The sequence below is a fragment of the Giraffa tippelskirchi genome, chromosome 11 (genome assembly GCF_054371585.1).
Source record: "Giraffa tippelskirchi isolate mGirTip1 chromosome 11, T2T-mGirTip1v1.2.pri, whole genome shotgun sequence".
NCBI lineage: Eukaryota > Metazoa > Chordata > Mammalia > Artiodactyla > Giraffidae > Giraffa > Giraffa tippelskirchi.
Genome location: NC_137285.1, coordinates 121489412 through 121516955, shown reverse-complemented (window position 1 = coordinate 121516955; position 27544 = coordinate 121489412). Strand labels below are relative to the sequence as shown.

General features: G+C 36.7%; 2 protein-coding genes, 1 long non-coding RNA gene and 1 pseudogene across 3 annotated transcripts in view; 2 read left to right on the top strand and 2 right to left on the bottom strand.

The window, feature by feature from the left end:
* LOC145525717 (uncharacterized) overlaps positions 1-27544 on the top strand; it is a 141327-nt gene that overhangs the window by 27349 nt on the left and 86434 nt on the right. The gene's annotated exons all lie outside the window — the stretch shown is intronic.
* On the bottom strand, positions 1159-7967 carry LOC145525675 (olfactory receptor 51G1-like). Its single transcript, XM_081539202.1, has one exon. The coding sequence runs from the start codon at positions 2601-2603 to the stop codon at positions 1656-1658; it is 948 nt and encodes a 315-aa protein (XP_081395328.1). The 5' UTR covers positions 2604-7967; the 3' UTR covers positions 1159-1655.
* LOC145525702 (olfactory receptor 51G2-like) lies at positions 18673-19596 on the top strand. Its single transcript, XM_081539223.1, has one exon. It carries the CDS (start codon positions 18673-18675, stop codon positions 19594-19596), a length of 924 nt encoding a protein of 307 aa, XP_081395349.1.
* LOC145526374 (olfactory receptor 51I2-like) lies at positions 23281-24222 on the bottom strand (annotated as a pseudogene).

Here is a 27544-nt window from a genome sequence, read left to right as displayed (position 1 = left end):
GGCCAGATTACTACAGTGGGTAGCCTTCCCCTTCTCCAGGGTATCTTCCCAACCCAGGGACAAAACAAGGTCTCCCGCATTGCAGGTGGATTCTTGACCCCTGAGCCACAAGGGAAGCCCAAGAATACTCAAGTGGGTAGCCTATCCCTTCTCCAGGGGATCTTCCCAACCCAGGGATCGAACCAGGGTCTCCTGCATTGCAGGTGGATTCTTTAGCTGTCAGGGAAGCTCACCACATAACAAATCAATAAATCGAGAGACTAGGTATTGAGGCAAGCAATATGACCTTATATAGGAAGCTGGCTGCTCTAGAAGATGGCAGACTACTGTCTAAAAATAACATCTTAGTGGGGTCTGGATGCCAGATTCTTTAATATAACACAGATGGTGGGGGGGAAGGTGAGGAAGTAAAAGGAGAAGGTCATTAATCTTACAAATGTCTCCTGGAATTGCCAGTCTCAGGGAAGTGATGTGTTAATCTCTTCCTTGCTGTAGATATCTACCTGTGGACAGGGTCCTGAACAAAGGCATTTTGGTTTAACATTCAGATAGAGGGGCAGGTTTCCCTATGGCAGGCCATTATGTACACACAATATCATTTTAGTGAACAAAATCAATGGTAACCAAAGATTAAAAATGAAAGAAACAGATGCAATATAGAGTCAAAATTTGCTCTTCCCTATATCTCTAGTACAGATTATGTTTGTAATAGAGCAGTTTTATCAAAGAAGTTAACTCAAGATTTACTTTTGAAAGAAAGAAACCATGACACCAGAGCAAATCAGTTTCTCTAGCTTTGACATGTCTATGAAAGCCTAGTCAATTCTCATAAAAATGGCCTTGCAGGATGACAACTTTGCTTACTTTTAAAATCCTCCTTAAAATTCAGAGAAAATTCAGTTGTACATGGTATTCATCATTCAAAGACTATAACACGATAGTTTATGAAGGCTCAGAATATCCCATGTTTTTATTAGAAAGTAAAGAGCAGTGCTTTAATTACATTCAGAGGGCTGAAGAATATTGGAGTCTGTATCTGCTTTTCATACCTCATGAAGCTTAAAGAAACGCTGATCTGCATAATATTCACATTGTAATATATTTTATTATGATAACTAATGTATTTATTTCTTCAAAATGCACCTCAATTTTTTGAAATATTCTACTTGGTTTACATTAACCAGTATAACCCACATCTTGAGTTGTATGCAAATCATAAGAAAAACATATTTTGATTTCACATATTTGTCAAATTTTCAGACAGTACAGCAAAGCAAAGCTCTCTTGAGCTTAATTTTGTATGGTTCTAGGTTTTTAGTTGGAAGACATTATTAGATGTCATTTTGGAATCCTGCTCTTCTAATTTGCTTGCTTTTACATGAAAAATGATATTCTCAGGAGGCTGTCGATTTCCTCTGCAATAATCTGAGTAGTCTGCAGACTGATAATGACTTTGTCAAATAAGAAACACATTTGTTGTTTAGTTTGTTTTTCATTAAGCAGGCAGTGTTAAGCAGGCTGGAAAAACACCATAATGTATTTTGGTCAGTGTTTCTGACAATTGTTAGATTGTATGAAAAGTACTCTCTGCCTCCTCTCTGAGAAATCTTCAGTCAGCAAGCTGGTAATCATAACCAGGATTGCAACCCTGAGGCTCAGAGTTTACTGGGTTGGAGCACCTTCAGAATGTGTGCTCGAATCTCTTTGGTTTTGACAGTGTAAACAATTGGGTTGAGCATTGGAGGTACAAGAAAGTGCAAATAGGAGAGAAGCATGTATATCTGAGCTGGCAGCTTCTTTTTCCCAAAGCGATGGATCACGGACAGGCTGACCAGGGGTGTATAAAATAATAGTACAGCACAAATGTGGGAAGTGCAAGTATTGAAGGCTTTCAGCCGTCCAGCATTGGAAGCAATGTTCAATACTGTCTTCAAAATCATCACATAGGAGAGGAGAATGAGGACCTCATCCACCCCCAATGTGGAGAGCATCACAAAGAGCCCAAGGCCACTGTTCACAACTGTACTGGAACTGGCCAGCCTCAGAACATCAGGGTGAACACAGTAGGAATGTGACAGTGCATTCACAGGTTGGAATTGCAGTCTTCCAAGGAGCACAGGCAGGGGCAGATGGAGGGCAGCACTACGGGTCACACTGGCCAGCCCAATGGCCCCGAGGCGCTTGATTGTCAGGATGGTGGCATAGCGTAAGGGCTCTCGGATAGCCACGCAGCGGTCAAAAGCCATGGCCAACAGCACAGCTGACTCAACTACTGAGCATGTGTGGATGAAGAAAAGTTGCACAAAGCAGGTTGCAGCTCCCACCTTCCTCTGGCCCAAGAGAAAAACAGCTACCATGGAAGGCAGGGTGGAAACTGCGAGCCCCAGGTCAGCCACTGAGAGCATGGCTAGGAAGAGGTACATGGGAGTGTGGAGGCCAGGAACAGACTTGACAACGTACAGTATGGTGACGTTGCCCAGCAAAGAGAGAACATAGATGAAGCAGACAGGAATAGCTGTCCAGCAATGAGCAGTCTCCAGTCCTGGGAAATCCATCAGTATGAAGAAGAAACTGCTGGCGTTATTGTTGATAGGAATTGCCATATCTCTGAGAGAATTTTGCCCTTTAAAAATTGTGGAAGCAACACAATATTATTCTTTCACAGCATTTTCTATCAACTCATCCCATGTGATACCCCTGGCCCATGCCTACAGTGATACTGCTCTGGTCACAACACTGAATCATATTCCTTTAGAAATTTCCCTAGGACAAGATTCCCCAATCTCAGGGTTCTAATGCGTGATCTTCTGAGGTAGAACTGATGTAATAGTATTGGAAATAAAGTTATCAATAAATGTAATGCACTTGAGTACCTTCCAGTCCAGGAGGCAAAAAACTGTCTTCTAGGCAAACCATCCTTGATGCCAAAAAGGTTGTTGACCTCTGCCTGAGGAATAATGCTGTGCTCTCTTCTTGGTGATTTGCCCTAGTTATCAGAATCAAATTTGGCCCTTCACATATAGAAAATTCGTTCCTATTAAGAAGATGTTTCAAGGTATAAAAAAATGCAAAGGGTAACTCTGTATTGAGAGCAGAGTCCATGTGCATAATCTAAAATAGTTTTATAATGTAATAGAGTTATAAGGAAACCAAGATTCAGATAACTGTATATAATGAGTGCTCAGGGGTTAGGAACTAATGTATATAAAAATGTTAATATTAACTCTGAACTCCTGATATTACCAGATGTATCTTTTGCTTTGGCAGTCAGGACATCAAAAGTAATATCTGTGACAAGAAGACACCAGGAATGGTTTAAACTTGATGTGTTTGTTTACTGGATTTAAGTCTCTTCTCAATCCTACTTCTACCTCTCTAAAAATATCTGAATAGCTGGTCCAGACATGTGAGAGGAAGAAGTTGAAAACTAGATAGTATTTGTTGTTGGAGATACAATATATTCTCAGTGGTCTTACACAACTACTGAATTCCTGCTATGTATTCAATTTAAGTCGTATATTGGTATACGATATATAAGTTGTGTTTTTGAATGTCCTATAACCCATGGGTCACCAGAGAACACGTTCACAAACTAGTTCATGAGGGCACTGACCATGAGACAGATAAAGAATCCCAAGTGTGAATCTGCATCCTGCTTTCCATGACTCACCTTTCTAATGATTCTGGGTCCCTTGAGGACAATTATTAAAGAAAGGACTAAAGTGCAAAATCTGAGTTCATGGAGTTCTAAAGAAACTTTGTTCGCATTGAATGATGAGTCTCTTTGTTAACAACCTCCTGGGCAGTCATATATGTGGCAGTTATGAGCAGTTTTTGTGACCCCCATGGACTGTAGCCCACACGGCTCCTCTGTCCAGGCAAAAATACTGGAGTGGATAGCCATTCCTTTCTCCAGGGGATCTTCCCTACCCAGGAATTGAACCTGAGTCTCCTTCATTGCCGGCAGATTCTTCACCGTCTGAGCCACCAGGGAAGCCCTAAATAATCATGATATTCTAATTCTTTTTCATAAACTGACTGTAATGTTGCCAGATAAAGTAATAAAAGACACCTACAATCCCCATTCCACATATCATCTGTTAGTCTAGAGAGAAACTAATGAATTTCTGTGGAGGGTGAGCAACAATGGTCAGAACCAAAACAAATGGGGTAATTTAACAGTAAACATTGGCAGTAATTATAGGACAAGTAGTAAAAGAGGATGATAAAGATGAAGAAGGAAAAGGAGAAGAGCTCTCTGTAAAGACAGCAAAAAGCAGAAGCAGGCCTATCATGTTTGAGATGGATCTGTGATCCAAAGAAGAATACTGGAATTTTATATGAGTACGCTAATTGAGATATGAGGGCGGATGAGTCCTGGAAATCACGTATATTGTTCTGAAAAAACTCTCTGAATTGTGGTTACAGAGGGAGAGGTTGGCAATGAGTATTTGTATCCATCAAACTGCCCCTAATAAGTTTTATTTATAGACTGTTAATCACAGTATATTTTCAACAGAGAGGAAAAGCACCCCTCTCAAAATGTAATAAGATGAAATTCCTGTAAGTATAGATAATAAAAGTTTTTAAAAAAAATCCCTGAAATTCAGCATTATTATTTGTGGGAGAATATTTTATTCAGGCTTCCATAACCTTCTATAAATATTAGAAACTGTTTGACAGAATGTCGTAACCACTTTATAATGATGAGGCAGATAAAGAGGAAACTGTAGTGTGGATACAATATAGGCTTCCCAGGTGGCTCAGTGCTAAAGAATCAGTCTTCAAAACAGGAGATGTGGCTTTGATCCTTGAATCAGAAGATCCGTTGGAGAAGGAAATGCCAACCCACTCCAGTATTTTTGCCCAGGAATTCCCGTGGACAGAGGAGCCTGGCAGGCTGCACTGCAGGGGGTCACAAAAAGTTGGACAGAATTTAGAGACTAAACAATAACAAATGAATAAAATAGATTCTGCAACATCCCTAAAAGGAATGTAAAACTTTGTGTCTCAGAAAGCAAATTCATTTTATTGTGATATTTAAGTAATTGTGGAAATGTTGCTTCCTGTATTGGTTCTGATGCATGAAGGAGAAGGGTTCCAAGCACTCACTAAATAACTGAGAGTCTAGATTTTCCCTGTGTTGAAGTATTCCAGTCTGCATTCTTGTCTGATAAAATTAGACACCTGGATATTTCCTGCTCTCCCACAGCCTTAAAGGATTTTTGAATGTTAACATTTAGTAAGGAGCAGCTCTACATTTTTGACACATGTGTACACAGAGAAGAGACACACATTACAAAATGTCTGTATTTGTTCACAAAAAAATGCTAAAATGACAGGAGATAACAGAATGGAAGAGAACACCTCTGGACAATGCCAGAGCTTGCAGTGTAAGGCAATACTTGCTTCTCTCTGGATAATGTTTCCCTCAACAGTTTGATCTTTAACTGTCATGCTGTTATAAAGTGGTTATGACATTTTGTTGAACATTTTCTAATGTTTATAATAGATTATGGAACTATGAATTTTAAAATTCTTTTTTCAAAAATATACAACTTTCTGAGAAACATTACTATGTTGCCCAGATTCTAGGTGGCTCTATGGCCATACAGATCTTTAAAGGTGTTAATGCTGCTTTAGAACACTAAGTTGCACAGAGTCCTGGAGTTACTTGCACTGACCTGAGGAACGCTATATAAACTAAATCATTTCAGTTCTTCAAAGTATAAATACAGAGCTATTATGCTTTTCAACAATCTTATAGAGTTAATATTATCAGTCCCTTATAACATTCCTTTTCAGACTATTTCTTCATTGTAAGAGCTTCCCTGGTAAATACTTGGTGTCACCTCTGTTACAATGCAGTGTGAGAATTAGAAACCGTATTTCCAGTTTTTATTCTCTCCCTCTTTCTTCCTTCCCAGCTTCCCAGCCTTCCTGCCTTTCTTTCTGTTTTCATTGTTTCTTTCTTTTCTTTCTTACATTAATTATTATCAATTATCTAATGTATGTTTTACATAAATGAAATTTATCTTGCAGTTAATCTTAAAAAATTGACTGATTTTTGGATGAGGAAAGGAGTCAGGGATGGTTTCCCAAATAGAGGATGAGAGATACTAGATACCTCCAACAAATGTCCACCCTGCCTCAGAAATTCTCACAGTCAAGTTTGCAACCATATCTAGCATAGCTCATGACTTCTCTTGACTTCCATCCCAAGTATACAAAGAGCGTGCTTTGCATTAAACTCACCCAAGGTGTTTCGATCACTCACCAGACTCTGAGGCAGGGACACAACCTCTGTGGATCATGGTGCAGCTGGAGCCTCCTAAGGCTCCCTGCCTTGAGCATAGTACCAAGTGAGCAGGTTTATAAAAAACTGGTTCTGGCTCTCCCTGGAGGCTTATATCCAATCCCTATGGTATAGGGTCTCAGAGAAGCATAAGGTGTGCATAAACCAGACAGAGCTGCCCATTGCTAATTTTTGTGGGTCTTTGCCAGATCTCCAAATGATCTATGGTATAAGCTTAGAACACACAGCTAGTTCTGCTTCAGGCTTCCTTTCTTCTGTTTCCAGCCTAAGCTCTTCTTAAGTCCATAGAGATCAAAATCATCACGCTGATCATAGCTATTCTGTCCCCAGAAACATCTTGCATTGTATTTAGATACCCAGGACATACAATCCTTTATATCCTCCAACGCTTCTCCAAATCCAGAGGATTATTTCCTTAAGTTGTAAATATATTGAATATCTAGAGCATTATTTCCATGAGTGATAATGTTAATAGATTTCCTCCAAGATAAATTGGTTTTGCACAGATTGATCTTTGTTACAATAATTTCTTTGTGTTGCCTCTTCATCCCCTCCCTGCCCCTGGGATGAATTTGGGATTGAGGAGGGCAATATTTGTACTCAGAGACTGGCCAGAAAATACAGTGAGCAGAATTTCCAGAGAGACCAGTGAATAACCAGAATAGAGAGGTGCTGGAAGAGCTGAGAAAACACAGATATCTAAGAAGTCAGCAGTTGATAGTATCAAATATTGACCGGTGGTCCAGGGATGAGGAGACAGGCTTTGAAATAGGTTATTTGATTTGGTATTAATCATTTAGAGTTCATTGGGGACCTTTGCCCAAGCAGTTTCAATGGAGCAATAGAGACAAAATTTGACTGCAAATGGAGTTGAGAAAATGATTTTTACTTCAGTTTAAATACAAATAAGCTATGCTGTTTGGGATGCACACTTATATAATCACAATAAAAAGAAAAATAATGAACTGAACACTATAAAAGTCAGAATAGCGATTTAATGTGGTAACAGTGGTAAAGTTATGTTCAGGAAAGACTGCAGAGGAAATTTGGGTGTTATTTCTTTATTTAGGTGATATTTATGTGGATGCCCAATTTTACAAAAAATTGTTAAATTGTTCATTTATTTCCATGCAGGTTTTAAACTCCAACAAAATGTATTTTAAAATGATTTGAAAAGAATAAGACTATTAAGACCATTTATGCATTTTTTTCAAGTAGCTTAATTTTGAGCCTGAGGGAAATTTTAGATTAGGTACTGATTGATAGCTGTATCTGATGGAGAGTCTTAATAATGTATTTTAAAACTGTTGATGAGCAGCTAGTGGAAAAGCAGTCACTGGAGATAATTATTTCTAGTTAAAGAAGCGCAGGATACTCATGCTTTAAGGTAGATGTGTTCATTTCCTATTGCTGCTAAATCAAATCACCACAAACTCATGGCTTAAAATAGCACAACGTTGCTATCTTACAGCTCTGGAAATTAAAACATACAAATGAATCTTCCTGGGCTAAACTCAAGGTATCTGCTGGACACGTTCTTTCTGAAGGATATGGAGAGGAATCTGTTGTCTTGCCTTTCTCAGAACCTAGAAGATGTTTGCATTCTTTGACAATTGGTGACAATGCAAATTTTAAGCAAAGTGGAAAAATAAAAAAATTAGGGATTGTGTAAGTTATTTAAATTGGAAAATACAATTACTTATGAAATTATATATTAATTTAAAAATTTGGGAGGATTTCTTTGGATTACACTTTAAGATGAATTAGTGACCAAACCCAAATCCCAAGTGTTGCATTATAAACGTAGACTTTGAGTCAGTTTTTAACAAAAATGTGAAAGGAGATAGTCAAATGGTGAGTATCTAAGAAGGGAATTTTATCTACCTTTTAACTAAGACCTAAATTATTTTGGAGGATTATTTGATCTTATTTTCTCACTATAAGTCAGATATAGTCTCTCAATCTTCATATTCAAAACGTTTCAAATTAGAATTTCACATTTTTAAGTGCTTTAAGTATACAGTTCAGTAATAATAAGTATATTCCCAATGTGAACTAATAAATTTCCATATTCTAAATATTTAATAAAAATTGGATCATGTTTCTGAAACTAAGTTTGTGTGCCTGATGCACAGTGAGACCAAGCAAACTGCAGCACCAGTGCCTGGAGCAAAGTCACTAGCCAAGTAGGCACCAACTTTGAAGATGGGAAATACACAGACCAGGGGCTCCTGCATTGCAGGTGGATTCTTTACCAACTGAGCTATCAGGGAAGCCCATGGTAAACACAGGCTTATCTCAAATCCATTTTGCTGGCTGGCCCAGGGCCAAGATTTTTAAAGGCAAAAAGTGTAGGGGAGAGGGTCTTAAGATATGTGTTCAGCTTATGGACCTTCTGGTTGGTTGGTGGTATAACAACACCATGCTGTTTCTGGAATATCAATCATCAACTTCTGGTTCCAGTCATGCTCCCAGAGGTCAGCATGTAGTCACATCCTCCACCTGCAGGGGGAGCAGGTCTGGGTCAAGCATACTGGAGTGGGTTGCCATTTCCTTCTCCAGGGGATCTTCCAGACGCAGGGATGGAACCTGTGTCTCCTGCATTGGCAGGCAGATTCTTTACTGCTGAGCCACCAGGGAAGCCTTGGTTTCTATAGAACTGCTCAAAGATGTGCATCAGATTGTTATCTGTATCCCTTCAGAAGGAACTAGGAGTCCTGTGACTATTGTCCTAATTGCTTGAGCCTTCTAATCGGAGAAGGCCTAAGAGACTGAAGTATTTTATTTTTCTCTCTTTCTTTTTTCTTTCTGTAAACAGGAAATGGAGCCATTTTGTTTTGTTTTTTTTAATCCAAGAGGGTCCCTCAGGGTCCTGCTCAGTTTCAATCATACAATATTTCTTTTCCTATATCTGGCTTATTTCATGCAGCATAAAGTTTTCAAGGTTCATCCATGTTACAGAATGTATCAGAACTTTATTCCATTTCTTAATTGAATAGCATCCCATTTCTTATGTATACCACAGTTTGTTTAGCCTTCATCAGTTGATGAACATTTGTGATGTTTCTACCATTTGGCCTTTGAGAATGATACTGCAATGAACATTCACATGAGTGTCATTTGAATATTTGTTTTAAATTCTTTCAAGTATATACCTGAATAGAATGGTTGGATCTCATGGAAATTCTGTTTAACTTTTTGAGGAACCATTAACCTCTTTTACACAGTAGCTGCACTATTTTATATACCTTCTGGCAAGATTCTAGGGTTTCACTATTTCCATATTCTGGAAATGTATCTTTCAGAGACATACTACAAAATATAATGAAACACAAGTTAATCAGAGTTATAATTCAATTTGGTTAAATATAAATTTTGATGAGTTTTTTTTTCTCTGTTTATGTTCATTGCAGTATAAACGTTCATACTTTTAACATACATGATCTCCCTATATAGGAAAGATTATTTTTATTGACAGAATAACCTTCTATGGTTATGCTGACTTTATGTTTTTGATTATTAAAATGATTCCTCAGTTAGAAAACAGCTAAGGTTCTTTACAATCAGTTACATTCTATTTTTTTTATAATTTTATTGGCACTTGCAAATAAATAAGCAAGTATTGTTTCTCAAGTACCTAGGATCCTATGTTAAATGTACAAATATTTTTCAAGTGTTAACTTTTGCCTTCCCAAAATTGAATATTAAAGTAAAATAAAATTAAAGCTTTCAATTTTACTGCAGTCAAAAAAAATTGCAGAATATATTTCCTCTTAAAACAATCTTTCAGATTTCCCATTGGCCACTGGAAAATCACAAAGATTTATTATTTCACATTATAAAAAGGGAGGTACTCTAAGTATTTAAGTTTATTAGGTATGTTATGATGGATGGATTCAATAGGAAGAATTGTCAAATTAGAAGAGATGCTCTGTTTTCCCTAGGTTAAATTGGTACAATTAAAATGTTAATATAAATATCTCACAAGTTATATTCTGTATGTATGGTAGTTCCTAGAGATTTGTTAATGTCTTGCTCTTCATAATCCATATCGATTTGTCAGAAATCTAAAGGTGCTTTGCCTGACAGGAGGAAACTACCATGTAGTAATAGTAATTTCATTTATTTAAAAAAAAAAAAGTTTACTTGGTCATGACCTACTTCTTTAATTTGAATGTAGCAGTAGTTTTCAGTTGGCAGTTTAATTAAAATGCAGGCATTTAGTACCTATAAAGATATTCTGAAACTCTTAACTTCTATGTTTTGGATATATGTTTAATAAATTTTTGTATATTATACATATTTATGTCTCAGTATAATATTGTTACAGCTCAAGATTTCTTTCTCAGTAAAGATTGCATTCATTCATTTTTGTAAATTAGATATTATACTTTCTTTGAAAATAGGTAAAATTATTATCCATATAGACATTTTGTCTAGTTTTTTGTTGTTCGATCTCTAAGTTGTGTCCATCTCTGTGACCCCATGGACTGCAGTGTGCCAGGCTTCCCTGTTCTTCACTATCTCCTGGAGTTTGCTCAAATTCATACCCATTGTTTGGGTTTTTTTTCTTAAGTTGACTTTATTATATTTGTTTTGTATTCCACAGGAACTAACAAGCTTCCTTGTCTTATCATGACCTCTTATCTGATCTTTCCCTTTTGAAAAATGTCAGTAATAAAATGAATATGCCATTTTAAGTATTTTGTTATTTGCAAATACTTGTGTTGTTTTGGTTGTTGATTTACTCTGACATTTCCCTGGGAGCTCATGAAATCAGCCACAGGACAGATGCTTCTTCAACTAAAAAAGACTGTCTCAGAGCCCCCATGAATAACTGTGAGTGCATGCTTAGCCACCCAGTGTGTCTGACTTTTTGCAACCCCATGGACTGCGGTCCTCCAGGTTCTTCTGTCCATGTAACTCCCCAGGCAAGAATACTGGAGTGGGTTGCCATTTCCTTCTCCAGAGGATCTTCCAGACCCAGACCCTTATCTCCTATGTTGGCAGGCAAATACTTTACAACTGAGCCCTCTGGGAAGGCCATGAATAACTGTACCAATTATTAACTCTTGGGTAGAGGGTTCTGATGACATTACTTAAGACAATTTTGATATTTTACTGATGGACTGAATAACAATCTCCAGAACGTTAGAAGAGCACATGGAGCCATGAGTTTGCCAATCCAAGTTCCAGCAGAATGAGAATTAATTACACAGGACTAAATAGACTGGTGAGGGATGATTTTAGATTTTTCTTCAAATATTGTTGATGTTTCATAATTTGGTATTCTGGATATATACTAAAATCTTTTCTCTCTTCTCAAGCTATCTGTAAGTCACCTTCCTTCCAAGGAGTAAGCGTCTTTTAATTTCATGGCTGCAATCACCATCAGCAGTGATTTTGGAGCCCAAGAAAATAGAGTCTGACACTGTTTCCACTGTTTCCCCATCTACTTCCCATGAAGTGATGGGACCAGATGCCATGATCTTAGTTTTCTGAATGTTGAGCTTTCAGCCAATTTTTTCACTCTCCTCCTTCACTTTCATCAAGAGGCTCTTTAGTTCTTCTTTGCTTTCTGCCATAAGGGTGGTGTCATCTGCATATCTGAGGTTATTGATATTTCTCCCAGCAATCTTGATTCCAGCTTGTGTTTCTTCCAGCCCAGCGTTTCTCATGATGTACTCTGCATATAAGTTAAATAAGCAGGGTGACAATATACAGCCTTGACGTACTTCTTTTCCTATTTGGAACCAGTCTGTTTTTCCATGTCCAGTTCTAACTGTTGCTTCCTGACCTGCATACAGGTTTCTCAAGTAAAATTAGCTAACATTTTTTAAAATTAGCTAACTTTTTTGAAAGGAAAGTTGACAAGAATTGAATTTATAAAATGGATATACTTTGGTCCAGCAATTTAACTTGAACATTTTATCCCATAGAAACATACAAAAAGTGCACAAAAATTATATGTACCAAGATGGCATAATTATTCACCATAATATTGGTGAGCTAGAAGCAATTTAAAATCCAGGAAAATAGTTAATGAATTATATTACTTTCTTGTTATGCAATATTTAGTATCTTTTTAAAACTCACAGAGACTTTTATATACTGTCAGGAGATGCATCTATAATAAGTTCTTGAGAGAAGAAATAAACAAGGTTTAGAAGAATACAAACTAATGTCACATACTAAATTAATTTAACATATTTTATTATCTACTCAGGAAAATAAATTTGAGAGTTTTGTTTTGTTACTTCTGGAGAAAATAATTGGTGTTTTTGCCCCAAACTTACATGAAGCAACTCTACATATTTTAAATTTTGACAACGTGAAAGTGCATATTTGTATGGAATACTTTAAGACAGTTATTATTTTTTATATTATTGAAGTATAGTTGATTTACAATGTTGTGTTAATTTCTGCTGAACAGCCAAGTGATTTAGTTAAATATATATATATATACTAATATTGTTTCCATTATGGTTTATCACAGGATATTGATTATAGTTCCTTGTGCTTTACAGGAGGACATTATTGTTTATCCATCCTATATATAATAATTTGCATCTGCTAATCCCAAACTCCCCATCCTTCCCTCCCTCACCCCACCCCACTGGTAACCACAGGTCTGTTCTCTGTGCCTGTGAGTCTGTTTCCGTTTCTTAGATATATTTATTTGTGTCATGTTTTAGATTCCATATATAAGTGATATCACGTGTCTGTCTTTCTCTTTCTGACTTACTTTGCTTAGTATGATAATCTTTAGGTCTATCCATGTTGCTGCAAATGGCATTATTTTATTCTTTCTTAAGGTTCAGTAATATTCTGTGTATGGGTGGGTATCACATCTTTATCCATTCTTCAGGCAACGTACATTTAGGTAAATATTGCTGCTATAAACATAATGGTACATGTATCTTTTCAAATTATGGTTTTGTCTGGGTATATACCCAAGAGTAGAATTGCTGGATCATATGGCAAGTCTATTTTCAGTTTTTTGAGGAACCTCCATATTGTTTTCCATAATGGCTGCATCAGTTTACATTCTCATCCACAGTGTAAGAGGGTTCCCTTTTTACTCTCCTGCATTTATTATTTGTAGACTTTTTAATGTTGGCCATTCTGACTGGGGTGTGGTGGTACTTCATTTTAGTTTCGATTTGCACTTGAACATATTATGTCGATGAGCATATTTTCATGCGCCTACTGACCACCTGTATGTCTTCTTTGGAGAGATGTCTGTTTAGGTCTTATGCTCATTTTTTGATTGGGTTGTTTGTTTTTTTGTTATTGAATTGTACGAGCCATTTGTATATTTTGGGATTTAAGCTCTCGTTTGTCACATCATTTGCAAGTATTATCTCCCAGTCCTAGGCTGTCTTTTCACTTTGTCTATGGTTTCCTTGCTGTGCAAAAGCTTGTAAGTTTGATTAGGTTCTATTTGTTTATTTTTACTTGTATATCTATTGCCTTGGGAAACTGACCTAAGAAAACATTGGGACAATTTATGGCACAGAATGCTTTGCCTATGTTCTTTTCTAGGAGCTTTATGGTGTCCTGTCTTATATTTAATTCTTTAATCCATTTTGAATTTATTTTTGTGTATGATATGGCAGTGTGTTCTAACTTCATTGCTTTATATGCAGCTGTGCAACTTCCCCAACACCACTTGCTGAAGAGACTGCCTTTTTCTCACTGCGTATTCCTTAGGTATTTATTATTTTATTTACTAAATAACTGTTTCAGAAACAGTCAAAATCCTATAGTTCTATTTGTATGCTGTCATTTCAATTTGTTTTTCATGCAATGTAGAAAGAAATGGCTCAGACCCAATGGGTTCCAATAAAATGAGAGCTTTTGGTTTCTCCAGTAGAGAAGGTGCTCTAAGATGTATAATATTTAAGACATGCTCTCTTGTTTCTGAAAGATCCCTTGGGGTGAAAATAAATTTAAGCCCTTGGCTCAGAAAGTTGGGAATTCCCAGAGCTTTTTAAATTTTAACAGCGTGTTAGGCACCTAGGAGACCCTCTCTTGGTTTGTAAAGTACCATTCAACAGCCGAGTACTAGAAGTAAGGCTCTCCTTCTTCATACTGGACATCCTTTGGAGTTCTGTGCCTTATAGGGAGTCCTGCCACCAGGTACATACAAAAGTGAAAAAGTCATTCATTGCACAGTAAGTAAAGTACTCCAGACATAAATACTTCAGCTACAATTGTAAACTTGAGGATGTCAATTCAAGTAAATTAGTACAATAATAATGAGCTTTCCAGGATAAAGGGACCAACAGGAATGGCTAGTGTTGATGAGTTAGGATGTGTGGGATTAAATTGTTTGGAGAATCCTTTGTTTGATTATCAAACAAGATGCGATTATGTGATTTTAACCTGCTTCTACCAGGGCATTACTCATTTTTAATTGTATAAGGTAGAATGTCTAAAATCAAAGTGGCACTTTGTAAAACTGTTTAAGTACATGGCTTCTGGTTGGGCTTTGAAGAGAAAGATGCACACATACACACACACACACAAAACACTCAACATTCATATATTATTTTGATGTACACTGTTTTATATATATTAAGTACTTTGTTTGCTTGTAAAAATTCAAGTACTAAGATCTAGGAAATATGTTCTGGTTTCAGCACTGCAATGAGCATCAAATGTTCCTTAATTATTTTTTCTAAAAGTTTCCCACCTTTCTTCCTTCCACTTCCCTTCCTTCTTTCCACCCTCTCTCCATTCTTTTCTTCTGTTTTTCTTTCCACCTGTATCACTGTCTTATTCTGCCATTCTTGCTGCTTCTGCTGCTTTTTTACTTTATCCAACACATGTTTAAGCTGCTATGTATTGAGCTGGAACATTGGCTTGATAAACTACAATTTCTTACCAATTAGTATTTTCTTGTCAAATCAACATGGGGTTTTATTTTATAATGTCTGCAATTTACTTACGCATATATTTGTTTTGAACTGAATACTATGAAAGCTCAAAAACAAATGCTGACTTTTAGGCAATATGTGGTGTGCTTTTGCTCTTTTTTTTTTGCTTTTTTTTTTTTTTTGCTCTGTCTTATACAATTAATCCTCATAGCAACATTTAATATAGCATCTTTATTACAAATTTATTAAAAAGAAAGCTGGGAATTATTGAAATCAAACAACTTGCCTCAGTCATTTTGTTAAGTTATTCATTTATAAAAATCATTTATCATAGTACATAAAATATTTTCAGAAAAAAAACCTCACTAGAGAAAGAGGCATGTGATCTCAAATACTTGCAGATTAATTAATAGGGCAGAAATATAAGAAATACTTTCTAGAAGACGTAGTATCTGAGATTAATTTTTCAAGACTAAATAGAAATTCACTGGGTATGTAAGAGAGAGGGAGGACCAAGTGATCCAGCCAGAGGGCTTGTCTTGAGCAAAGGTATAAAGACACAGAATGATAATGTATAAGGCTAGGGCTCCCAGCACCTTCAGAATTATTGCAACAAAATACAGAGCATAGGGATGTCATTTATATTAGTAATGAACTTAGAGAACTATGCATGTCCATTTTGTAAACATATTGTGCGTCGTAATAAAGAACCAAAGGAAATTAAGTTTGTTTTGTTGCTTATGGGAAAATATTTAAAAGGGTATAATGTAGTTTTGCTGACATTTTAGAAAGTTACTATGAAAAGTGTAGAAACAAGGTATTAAAAGAAAAATACTAGAGGTAGAGCTTTCAGATAAGAAATTACTAGTGTTTTTTTAAGGTGAAGAGCAATGTTAAGAGTTAATAGCAGTAGCCTCGAGTTGAGAACTGGGTTGATTCCTGGGTTGGGAAGATCGCCCAGAGAAGGAAATGGCAACCCACTCCAGTACTCTTGCCTGAAAAATCCCATGGATGGAGGAGCCTGGCAGGCTACAGTCCATGGGGTCTCAAAGAGTCAGACACGACTGAGCGACTTCACTTTCACTTTTTAAATAGTATTTCTATCTGTCATGTGCATGCTCAGTCATGTCCAACTCTTTGTGACCTCATAGACTGTAGCCCATCAGGCTCCTCTGTCCAATGGATTCTCCAGGCAAGAATACTGGAGTGGGTTGCCATGCCCTTCTTCAGGGGATCTTCCCAACCCTGTGATCGAACCAGCGTCTCTTAAGTCTCCTGCATTCTCAAGCAGGTTCTTTACCATTTGCACCACCTGGAAAACTTATGTATAGATATTTCTATATATATGAAGTGAAAAAAGTAAAAGTGTCACTCGCTCAGTCATGTCCAACTCTTTGTGACCCCGTGGACTGGAGTCTGCCAGGCTCCTCTGTGGAATTTTCCAGGCAAGAATAATGAAGTAGATTGCCATTTCCCTCTCCAGGGAATCTTCCTGACCTAGGGATTGAACTCAGGTGTCCTACGTTGCAAGTGGCTTCTTTTATAGTGAGGCATTTTTTTAGTCATTTCCCATTAGAACCTTAGGGATAGTAGATACTGATATCCTCATTATACAAAGACAGAAGTAAGCACAGAAAGATAACAGCCAGAGACAGATTACCGTTTAGAATGGAGCCATCATTTGAACTCAGACAGTCTGTCTCCTGACTTTGCTTTTCACAACTACATTATCAACAGTGAAATAAACTGGCATTACATTTGCTATAGTCTCATCAATACTAGGGCTTCCCAGGTGGCACAGTGGTAAAGAATCCACCTGTAATACAGGAGTCACAAGAGAGGTGGGTTTGATCTGTCTGTTAGGAAGATTCCCTGGAGAGGGAAATGGCAACTCACTCCAATATTCTTGCCTGGAAAATTCCATGGATAGAAGAGCCTGACAGGCTACAGTCCATGGGGTCACAAAATGTCAGACATGACTGAGCACGTAGTCAATCAATAATATTTTTGAATAAAATACATGAAAAAGTTGTATGGGTTGGAAAGGGTTAAATTAACTCTTATGCTTAGGGCATATATTTGAATTTCCTGTGAAGAAACTGGCTAGATATGTCTTTGTATCAGTTGAACACATATTAAGAAAGGTATCTGGATTGAGTATGAAAATTTGAGTTAATTGGAGACTTTAGAATATTCAAATTGCTCAGAAATTTTACATGAACCATAACAGAAGAGAAAAAGCATAAATGTAAGCCAAAGAGTAACACAGAAATACTCTTAAGTTTCTTAGGAAGAAAATAAATGTAGAGATTTAGAGCCCTTTGAAATGGAGGAAAAATGAAAAAGTTACTGCTCATAAAAATGGATACAGTTAATTTGTTTTTCTATGTAGCATGTGGACCACTTAGAGGGAATCAAATTGCTGAATGTATAAAATAAAATAGCCTGATACCCATCCCAGATATTAATCAATTTCTGGTAATGGAGATCAAATTATTTCACAAACTACAGTGACATTTCCTTTTTGAATGACTGAAAGGAAAGAATTAGGGAAGATATCGTAAAGAAATATATTTTAATGAACTACAATTTGATGAGTTTTAAATAACATGTAAAATCATGCGATTAGTACATCAGCCGTGATATATGGAACACACTGATCTTCCAAAAAGTCATTTCCTGCCTATTTGTACTCAGTTTCTTTATACTCCCTTTTCATCTCTGAAATCTCTGATCAACTATCACTGATTTTGTCTTTTCTAAAATTTCATACAAATGAGATCATAGAGTATGTGATGTGTTGTATTTGCCTTCTTTCACAGAGTATAAATGACCCATTCATGCTATTGCCTCTATCAGGAATCATGTCCTTTTCAATTTAAAGTTTATGGATCTTGGCAATTTGTTCATCCATTCAACACTGATGTATGATGGTTTCTTTCCTTTTTTTTTTGCTATCATGAATAAAGCTCATTTGATTGTGTACAAGTCTTTGTATGGATATGTGTTTTTATTTCTCTTGGGCAAATTCTTAGAAGTGAAATTGCTGGGTACTGTTAACTGTTTGACAAGCATTCAAGTGACTTTATGTGAAACTGCCAAGCTGATATCCAAAGAGGCTCTGTACCATTTGCATCCCATCAGAAGTCCAGTTGTTCCACATGCTCACCAACACAGAGTATTTTCAGGTATTTTTAATTCTAGCCATTCTAATGGTATCCTTTTGTACTTATTTACATTTTCCAAGTAAATAAAGATGTTGAACATTTTTTCATGTGCTTAGTTGCCATTCATAATGTCAAGAGGAATGATTATGAAAATATAAATATAAACTCAATTTTGAGTTCTTCATGTCTTAATTTTGTAACTCTATGTATAGGCAATCAGTTTGCTTTTAATCAGATTTCCTGACACACAGTCTCTCTTTTATAGGGTGAGAAGCATCTTGGACTTCAGTCTGACCTACACCTTTCCATGTGGTCTTTTAATCACACTTCTTCTAATTGGCCCACCTTCTCCTTCATTGGTATACCTGGTCTGGAGGCTGCCCAAATATGGATTTCCATTCCCTTCTGTCTCCTGTACTTCTTAGCCCTTATGGGAAATGCTCTTCTGCTTATCCTAGTTAAAGCAGAACATAATCTTCATGAACCTCAGTTCTGTTTTTTGGCCGTGCTGGCCCTTACTGACCTAGGCCTTTCATTGTCCACAATGCCTAGTGTCTTGGCTATCTTCTGGTTCAATGTCCACTACATCAGCCCAGACGCCTGCTTAACCCAAATGTTCTTCATCCACACCCTCTCCTCTGTAGAATCAGGTGTCCTGGTAGCCATGGCTTCTGACCGCTTGGTAGCTATCTGCACTCCACTGAACTACACCAGAATCCTGACCCACTCTACTGTCGCCTGCCTTAGTGGAGCTGCTGTCATATGCGGTGCCGCCCTTGTGGCCCCTCTGCCTTTCCTCCTCAGGACCTTCCCTTTCTGTGGGGCCAATATCCTCTCACACTGGTATTGCTACTACCCTGATATGCTGAACTTGGCCTGTGGGGATGTCACTTTTAGCAGTGTCTATGGATTGGTGTTTGTCCTCTTCACATTTACCGTAGATGTTGTCTTCATCTTAGTTTCATACGTGAAGATCTTGGCCACTGTTATAAAGCTGGAGAATCAAGACAGAAACTGGAAATCACTGCATACCTGTGCCTGTCACCTATGCACAGTATTTGTGTTTTACCTGCCCCTCATCAGCTTGGCAGTGCTGCATCGCTACACTCAGAACACTTCCCCAGTTCTGTTTACCAGCATGAGTAATGCCTACCTCCTCATGACACCACTGCTCAACCCTCTTGTCTACAGTCTCAAATCCAGGCAGATCCAGGCTGCTCTGCACAAGTGATTTTGGGTGCAACGTGTCATTGCTGGAGAATGACATTTTTCTCTATATCAGAAGAGACAACCAATTTAAAAAGTGCTGTTCAGGATCTGCTATGTGCCAAATAGTATGTTAGGCACCATGAATTCAAAAATAAAAAGACTCAGGCCTTTCGCTCAAGCTAATCTAACTATGGAGGGAAAGAGAAGCAGAGGGCTTAAATAAATGATCACAACTGATCATGAGTGATGACTGGTAGTGGTAAGGAGAAATGGCAATAGAAACTCAAGTTCAATGTTTTTGGTGTATGAGTTGGATGAAGTCATGTATTCACAACTGCTAAATTGAAGTGTATGATGCTGGATTTTAAAAGATCAAAGGGGGCTGATTTTATTGAGGAAACAAGATTTCACCTGATTCTTAATTGCCGTGTGGTTTAAGTTGAAGCATTATAAAATTTTAAATTGGTAATAAATTTATGACTATATGCTTAATATTTCTGACCATCTCTTAGGGTTGGAGTACTAGTTGATATCTCAATATGATGGTTTTTAACAAAAAATAAAGGAGCTGTGTGAAAAGAAATAACATATAAGAATGTGAGAAATCGTTATTCTTACTCATCCTGCTGCTTCATTCAGAATTCATACTTTATTTGGATTTTGTTTGGTTTCCCACTCCATACTGAGAATATATATGGTTACATTTTGGCTTCTGAAATAAGGATGCAACTCCTTTCTCTAACTTTCCAAGAGAAAAATGAATTATTCTCTTGGGGTCAACTCTTGAGGGTAGTCGTAAACAAATGAAGACTAGTCTTGCTGAATTAGCTTAGGAAACAAATAAAAGACTTAATTGTCAATGGCAATGAAAAAACATACAATAGTTTTAGCAAGAATCTCAAACTAATTTATGGAAGTTCTAAGTAAATTTCAAAATGATCGCTAAAGTAATCAAAATATTTTTCATATTTGTCTAGCATATTTAGTAAGGCATCAGAGTCATACAGAAGGCAAAACTATAATATTCATATAGCTTCCATTCTATTAATGAAAATCATGGAACAGCAGCAGACCATTCAACTAAATATAATTAGTGAATTGGAGAGTTGGTTTAAATTATGTAAATTAGGAGGAAAGTAAGCCATTGAAGGCTGCGTTTATTAGAAACTTCTGCCTGCAAGACTGAAAAAGATCATGAAAAGAAAGCCCATGGAAGCTTAATATCTATCTCAATTTCAAAAGCATTTGTCTAGCTGAAATCTGTTATATATTCACAGAATAGAGGAAGTAAAATGTATATAAATGGATAATCTTTGATCTTACTGAGAGGTCATTTGAGAAATATTGTGAGTACCCTCAAAACATAAAATGAAATTCTGATTTCTAGTATGTTTCTACAAGTTTAAAAATCTGATTTAATATTTTTCTTTATTGACTCTTTCCACTCAAAAACGTTTTATCTGACGCTCTTAAGTATGATGATAAGGAAATGGGGATCATTTCTCAGCATTGTTCCATTTTTTGAAGACTGCAGACAAATTTCCTTTGAGGAACTCCTTACCTCTCTGTACAGCTTGAGTGAGACCAATAATAACAATATTCTAATAAATCCCTCTCTTGACCTTTCAACTTCAGAGATTAAAAACTGAAGAAAAAAATTCTCCCCCTTTACATAGTATGCTATAAAGAGTTTAAGATTTCCCTTTCTACTGGACAGGAAGGACACAAAACCATTTACAGAACATCTTCCCCAGTTATGTGATTATCTACATTAGGGAAAAAAATGAGTATAAAACAAGATAAAAGCAGATATGAGGGATTGCTTCAGAAAGAAAAAGGGACATAATGACATTCAGTGCTAAAGCTTGGGTCCCTAAGGTACTTTAATTTAATCTGTGCCCCATTCTGGTATTTCAGTTTACTTATAAATTGCTTTATTTGTAAGTTAAATAATTAAACAATTAATGGCATGTTCTGTCTTAATGGCATGTTGTTGCCTTAAAGTATGACAATTTTATTCTTGTCTCACTCACTATGTACTAAATATCTAAATGAGAGCATTTTGTCTGATTCATTTGTCCCCTAATGTGATGGCATATAGTGGAAGAATAGCTATGTAAAGATAAAATATAAGGGGGAACATGAGAAAGTGTAACAAACAAAAGACAAAAGATGGTAAGTAAGAACAATTATACATGACTATTGAATCAATAGATTCATGAGTTAATGTCCACTTAGTTAATTAAAAATGAATGGAATAGTAATACCTGGCTCTACTCTGTGATAATTAATTTTAAGGCATCGTTAGCATAAATAAATAACTTAATGCCTCTCTCTGATTTGAGGTGACAATACTGAGCAGATAAATATATGATATACACAGTTATAAAATAGGCAACCTAGTCTGAATTCTTGTAAACATTTACAAATACATACATTTTATATTTCAACATAAGAAACATGTTAAAATTAACCTCTAATTATGTCTTTGAACTTCAGGGCAACTGTATTATTTGCTGGTCATCTTTTATATCACCATCTGGGCAATAAAGACTTTATTCTTTCAGACTTATCTTTAAATCCTGGCTTGACCCTTGTCCTTATCATATTTTTAGCTTGTAATATAATGGTTAATATTTATTGAACATTTATTATATACCAGACATTGTGGTAAGTATATTAAATAAGTTATGTATGGCATAGCACACTTCTTCTTGCAATGTCCTTAGAAAATAGGTAACATTATCAACTCCTTTTCACATTGAGGCACATTAATGGTCACTCACTATGTTCCCTGGATACATAGCAGATAAATTATAGAGTCCTGATTTTACTTTAATTGATACATACTTATCCTCAAATTAATACGAAATCTAATTTGATACAACCTGAGAAAATTAAGTATGATTACGTAGTTGGCAAATTTTAGGTACAGAAGTTTTGTTATATTTTTGCTTTAATCTCTTATTGTATTTTTGTATCAGATGAAGTTTAGATTAATGTTGTTTCAGGAAAAATCATAAAATAGATTTCAATAAAAATATAAAAATAAAACCTCTTATCTCCCATTTGGACTATTTCCCTTTATGATATCTCAAACCCACCAAAGATAATAACTCTCTGTATAATAATATAAATATCTTACTTTTAATCAAATTTGAGCCATATAACTATATATGAAGGATTCTCATACAGAAAATATTTGTCAAACTGTTTGGATTGAAATGGGGCTCCTGGATAAGTGATGTGAACTTTAGGGATGAGAAACATAAAGCAAAGGTGAAGGAACCTTTAGAAATATATTCCCTGATCTAATATTTAAAACTAAAAGGAAATCTCCTACTTCCAAAAGATTGTAGTAAAATTATACAAAGTGAAAGTGTTAGTCACTCAGTTGTGTCTGACTGTGTGCGACCCCATGGACTGGATCCTGTTAGGCTCCTCTGTCCATGGAATTCTCTAGGCAAGGATACTGGAGTGGGTTGCCATGCCCTTTTCCAAGGGATTTTCCTGACCCAGGGATTGAACCTGGGTCTCCTGCTTTGCAGGCAGATTCTTTACCATTTTGAGTCACCTAGGAAGCAAAATCACACAGAGGCATACCAAAGGGAGGACCTCAACACACAAGAAATAAATGTCTATTCCTGTTTCTTTTTACAATATCCTTGACCTTATGATCATTTACTCAAAATACTTCTACTCTGTTCTATCTTGTCTTAAATTTGAACAGTCTACCTAGTGCACTTCTAATCCGTTTTGTTTTCACACTATAAGCCAATGGGTTCAGGACAGGTGTGAGAAAAAGGAAAATATTGGACATGATGATGTGGGGAAGAGAGGAGTGGTACCTGCCTATTCTGTGGATCAAGGCTAAGGCAATAAGTGGCACATAGAAAATGAAGATGGTGAAAATGTGGGCGACACAAGCGTTGAGCACCTTAAGGCATCCTTCCCTGGAAGCTATTCCCAGAACTGTCTTCAAGATTAGAACACAAGACAGAACAATAAAGACAGAGTCTACCCCAAAGGAGCAGAGTACCAAGGCCAGCCCATAGATAACATTCACACGAATAGACCCACATGCCAGCTTCATCACATCAGAGTGGAAGCAGAATGAGTAGGACAGAACAAGATTCTTACAGAAGGAAAGCTGTTTGAGCAGAATGGGTAAGGGGATCATCATTGCTACCCCTCAAGCCACAGCACCCAGGCCCATCCGAGAAATGCGGGAGGGAGTCAAGTCTATGGTTTAGCATAGTGGGTTGCATATGGCCACAAAACAGTCAAAGGCCGTAGCCAGCAGCATGGCTGACTCCGTGGAAGAGAAGGTGTGGATGATGAACATCTGAGCCGGCAACCATGGAACTCAATCTCTCGATGGTTGAAAATAAAGACTTTAGGAACAGTGGGCAGTGTAGACTGACATGTCTATGTCAGTGGCGGCTAACAAGGACAAGAATACATATTGAGGCTCCTGAAGGCTGGGAGTCTTGTGTACTATGTGAATGATGATGCTGTTCCCCAGGATGGCAGTCACATACATGATGCTCAATGGAATGGAGATCCAGTTAGAAGATGCCTCCAGCCCTGGGATTCCTGACAGAAGGAAGAAGGGTGGTTGATGGTGGGTGCTGTTGAGCATAGACATGATGGTGAAACTTGAAAAAAGAGAGTATGTGTAGAAAGTCAAGCAGTAAAGTTAACTCAGTTTCATTCCATAGTTGAAGAGAATTTAGAGGCAGAGGAAGGTAAGTTCTGTTGCATGAAGAGAAAATTGAATAGGGTTGAATTTAGTTTAATTCAAAAAGCCTATGTAGTATTTTTAGGTCATTCGGAACTGTTTTGTAGGTATATTTGTTGATGCATTGGTAACATCCAAACACTGCCAGGTAAACTATGCCAAAGGATTTTAAACAGAAAGATCTCACAGAACAAAAGAAGATTCACAAATCACATGATTAATTTAGTCATTTTAAAACATGCAGTGGGGGACTTGCTTGGTGGTTCAGTGGTTAAGACTTTGCCTTCTAACTCAGGGGGTGAAGATTCAGTCCCTGGTGAGGTGCTGGGATCCCACAGGCCTTGTGGCAAAAATCAAAACAAAACAAAAACAGAACAGAAGCAATATTGTAACAAATTCAATAAAGACTTTAAAAATAGTATGCATAAAAAAATTCTTTTATAAAATAAAATAAAACAAAACAATGCATTGGAAATGAGGGTAAAGATGGGATTTATTAACACATTTAAAACAGTGTACAAATGGGAAGGAAAGCCTGCAGTACTGAATGCTGGATTATGCAATATTCATATGTTCTGTGTCTCTGCTGATGGTGTTAGAAAGACAAGAGGTGAGGTCTGAGCAAGGTAACCACACAAGTGAAAAGTCCTTGGAGCCAGCACTCATGCTCACTCACAATAGCATCATGTATGTATGGCCACAGCTTTAATTTTTCACTAATAAGGCTGCCCAACATGCATAAATTCTTCCCATATTTCTTGGGCTGAGAACATGGGGACCAGAGCAAAACCACAATTGATGTTATTAATGGGTGACTGATTTAGATATTTATAAAATAACTATCATTTTAGGCATGGCATTATCATACTTCTAATTTTTTTCTATTCATTTTCTATCTAGAAATAACATGTTTGTTCTATCATATATTTCATATATTCTGTATTTAGCATGTCCTAACATGACCTACAACTTAGCCACTATCTATATTTACTATAACTTATTAACGTTGCCTATGTCTTATCAGCTACTTATTTGTTCTTCATAATAGTACTTAACAAATACCATATATTCTACCTAAATCTCAAAAGGACTATTTTATTCAATTTGTATGCTTAATGCAGATCATTGCTTTCATCTACTCCACTGTCTTCTTTTCTGTACTTGAATTGAATATTCTCCAATCATACAACAAATATTCATGACTACTTCTGGGAATATGAAAGTTCTTGCTTGAAAAGAGAGAGAAACAAATTGTATAAACAAAAGAAACAATAAATAAAGATTGGCATAGACAAAATTGATCAGTTCAGTTCAGTTGCTCAGTCGTGTCTGACTCTTTGCGACCCCAGGAACAGCAGCACGCCAGGCCTCCCCTGTCCATCACCAACACCCAGAGTCCACCCAAACCCATGGCCATTGAGTCGGTGATGCCATCCAACCATCTCATCCTCTGTCATCCCCTTCTTCTCCTGCCCTCAATCTTTCCCAGCATCAGGGTCTTTTCCAATGAGTCAGCTCTTCGCATCAGGTGACAAAATTGATAAAAGAGAAACAAATTAGCAACTGTTTGTGACCAAAACTCCTTCAAATAAGTACAGTGAGAGACAGAACAATAGAAACCTGAGTAACACAGAGTTACCAAATATTTGTTGAGCACTTAATTTGTACCATAAAATTTGACAGGATCTCTAGGTGATACAAATGATATGCAACTTATGATCCCTTCTCTAAAGTTCCTTGCAGAGTATGACACACTTGGTAGAAGAAGCATCAATTCAAAACTAGGAACAGAGAAAGACATTATAAAATGATCTCTCACTGTGTTATTTACAGAACTTTAATCAGTAATTTTTCCTCAATCATTATTTTATTTGATAATGACTTCACTCCAAAAAAGAGGAAGCCAGGTTTATTGTCTCAAAGCCAAAACAAAAATGAAAACAAAGGAAAACAAAAACTAAAATCTTCTTAACAGACTTGTGTGTGCTTAGTCACTCAGTCGTGTCCAACTCTTTGTGATCCCATGAACAGTAGTCCACTAGGCTCCTCTGTCCATGGGATTCTCCAGGCAAGAATACTGGAGTGGGTTGCCATTTCCTTCTCCATAACAGACTTAGGGGATAAACAAATTCCCAAGGTCATGTGACTTTGAGTCAGTCAGTATTAGAACCTAAATTTTCTGTCCTACTCTGTTCTTTCAATAACACTCTTTTTAAGTTATAAAAAATAAATAAAAATAGTAGGCATACAGTGAAAGGGTACTAAATGAGGAGTTGTAGAGTCATAGCAGAATTCAAGGAGAGAACCAAATATGAGCTTGTATTTGGGTGATGAAAAATTTTACTTAGAACAAGTGAAATCACTTGTTCCAGGCTGACTAATTCCAGGCTCACTGACTTATAAGAGTAAAGGTATAAACAAAAACAAAAATGAACAAGCGAAAAATAGCAAAAGTATGGACATCAGAATAAGACTTATTAGGGCAGGGCACGAGGAATATGCTTCTGAATGAAATGAGTTGAAAAAGAAATGAAAATAAAATAAGAGAAAATAGACAGTAGGGCGTCTTGTTGGAAACCATAGGTCGGGGTAAAGAGGATGTGGTATAATTAGGGGTTTACTGAGTATCAGAATGCAAAATCATCAGTGCTAAAGACAGCTTGGATTTACTGCAAACTTCTTGGCTACTTTTATACTTACTAAGAGGTCAAGTGGTGAGAACCTACACAATTGTATTTGATCCACCAGAGAGAGACATAGACAAGGGCACTTTTAAGTGGAGGAAAGCAAAACAAACAACAAAAACAAACAGGATTTAATTGACAATGTAAAGGGGAAGAAGTTCCCTGTCTCTCATTTTACACCAAGATTTTGAGCGTAGTTTCTGGGCTTAGAGAATGACATGAAAGGACATTTTAGGCAGTTCATGAACAAGAACTAAACTTTCTCAGAGAGAGTGTTTGGATAAAAAAAGTCCATTTTAAAAGCACTGTATCAGTCATTTATTTTCTAGCATTGTCTCTAATGCCTTATTGAGAGTTAGAAGGACTGGACTGGGCAGAGGTAGAAATTGTTTATGGAAAAAGGGATATCACTCACACAGAGGTCATAGCTGTTGTCAAGGAGGGGAAAGTTTTATTAACACAGGCATCTCACCCTGAATCCCTATCTCTGGTGATAGAATATCTCTCTTGGTAAGGGAAGGGTACCTTTCACATGAGATACTTTC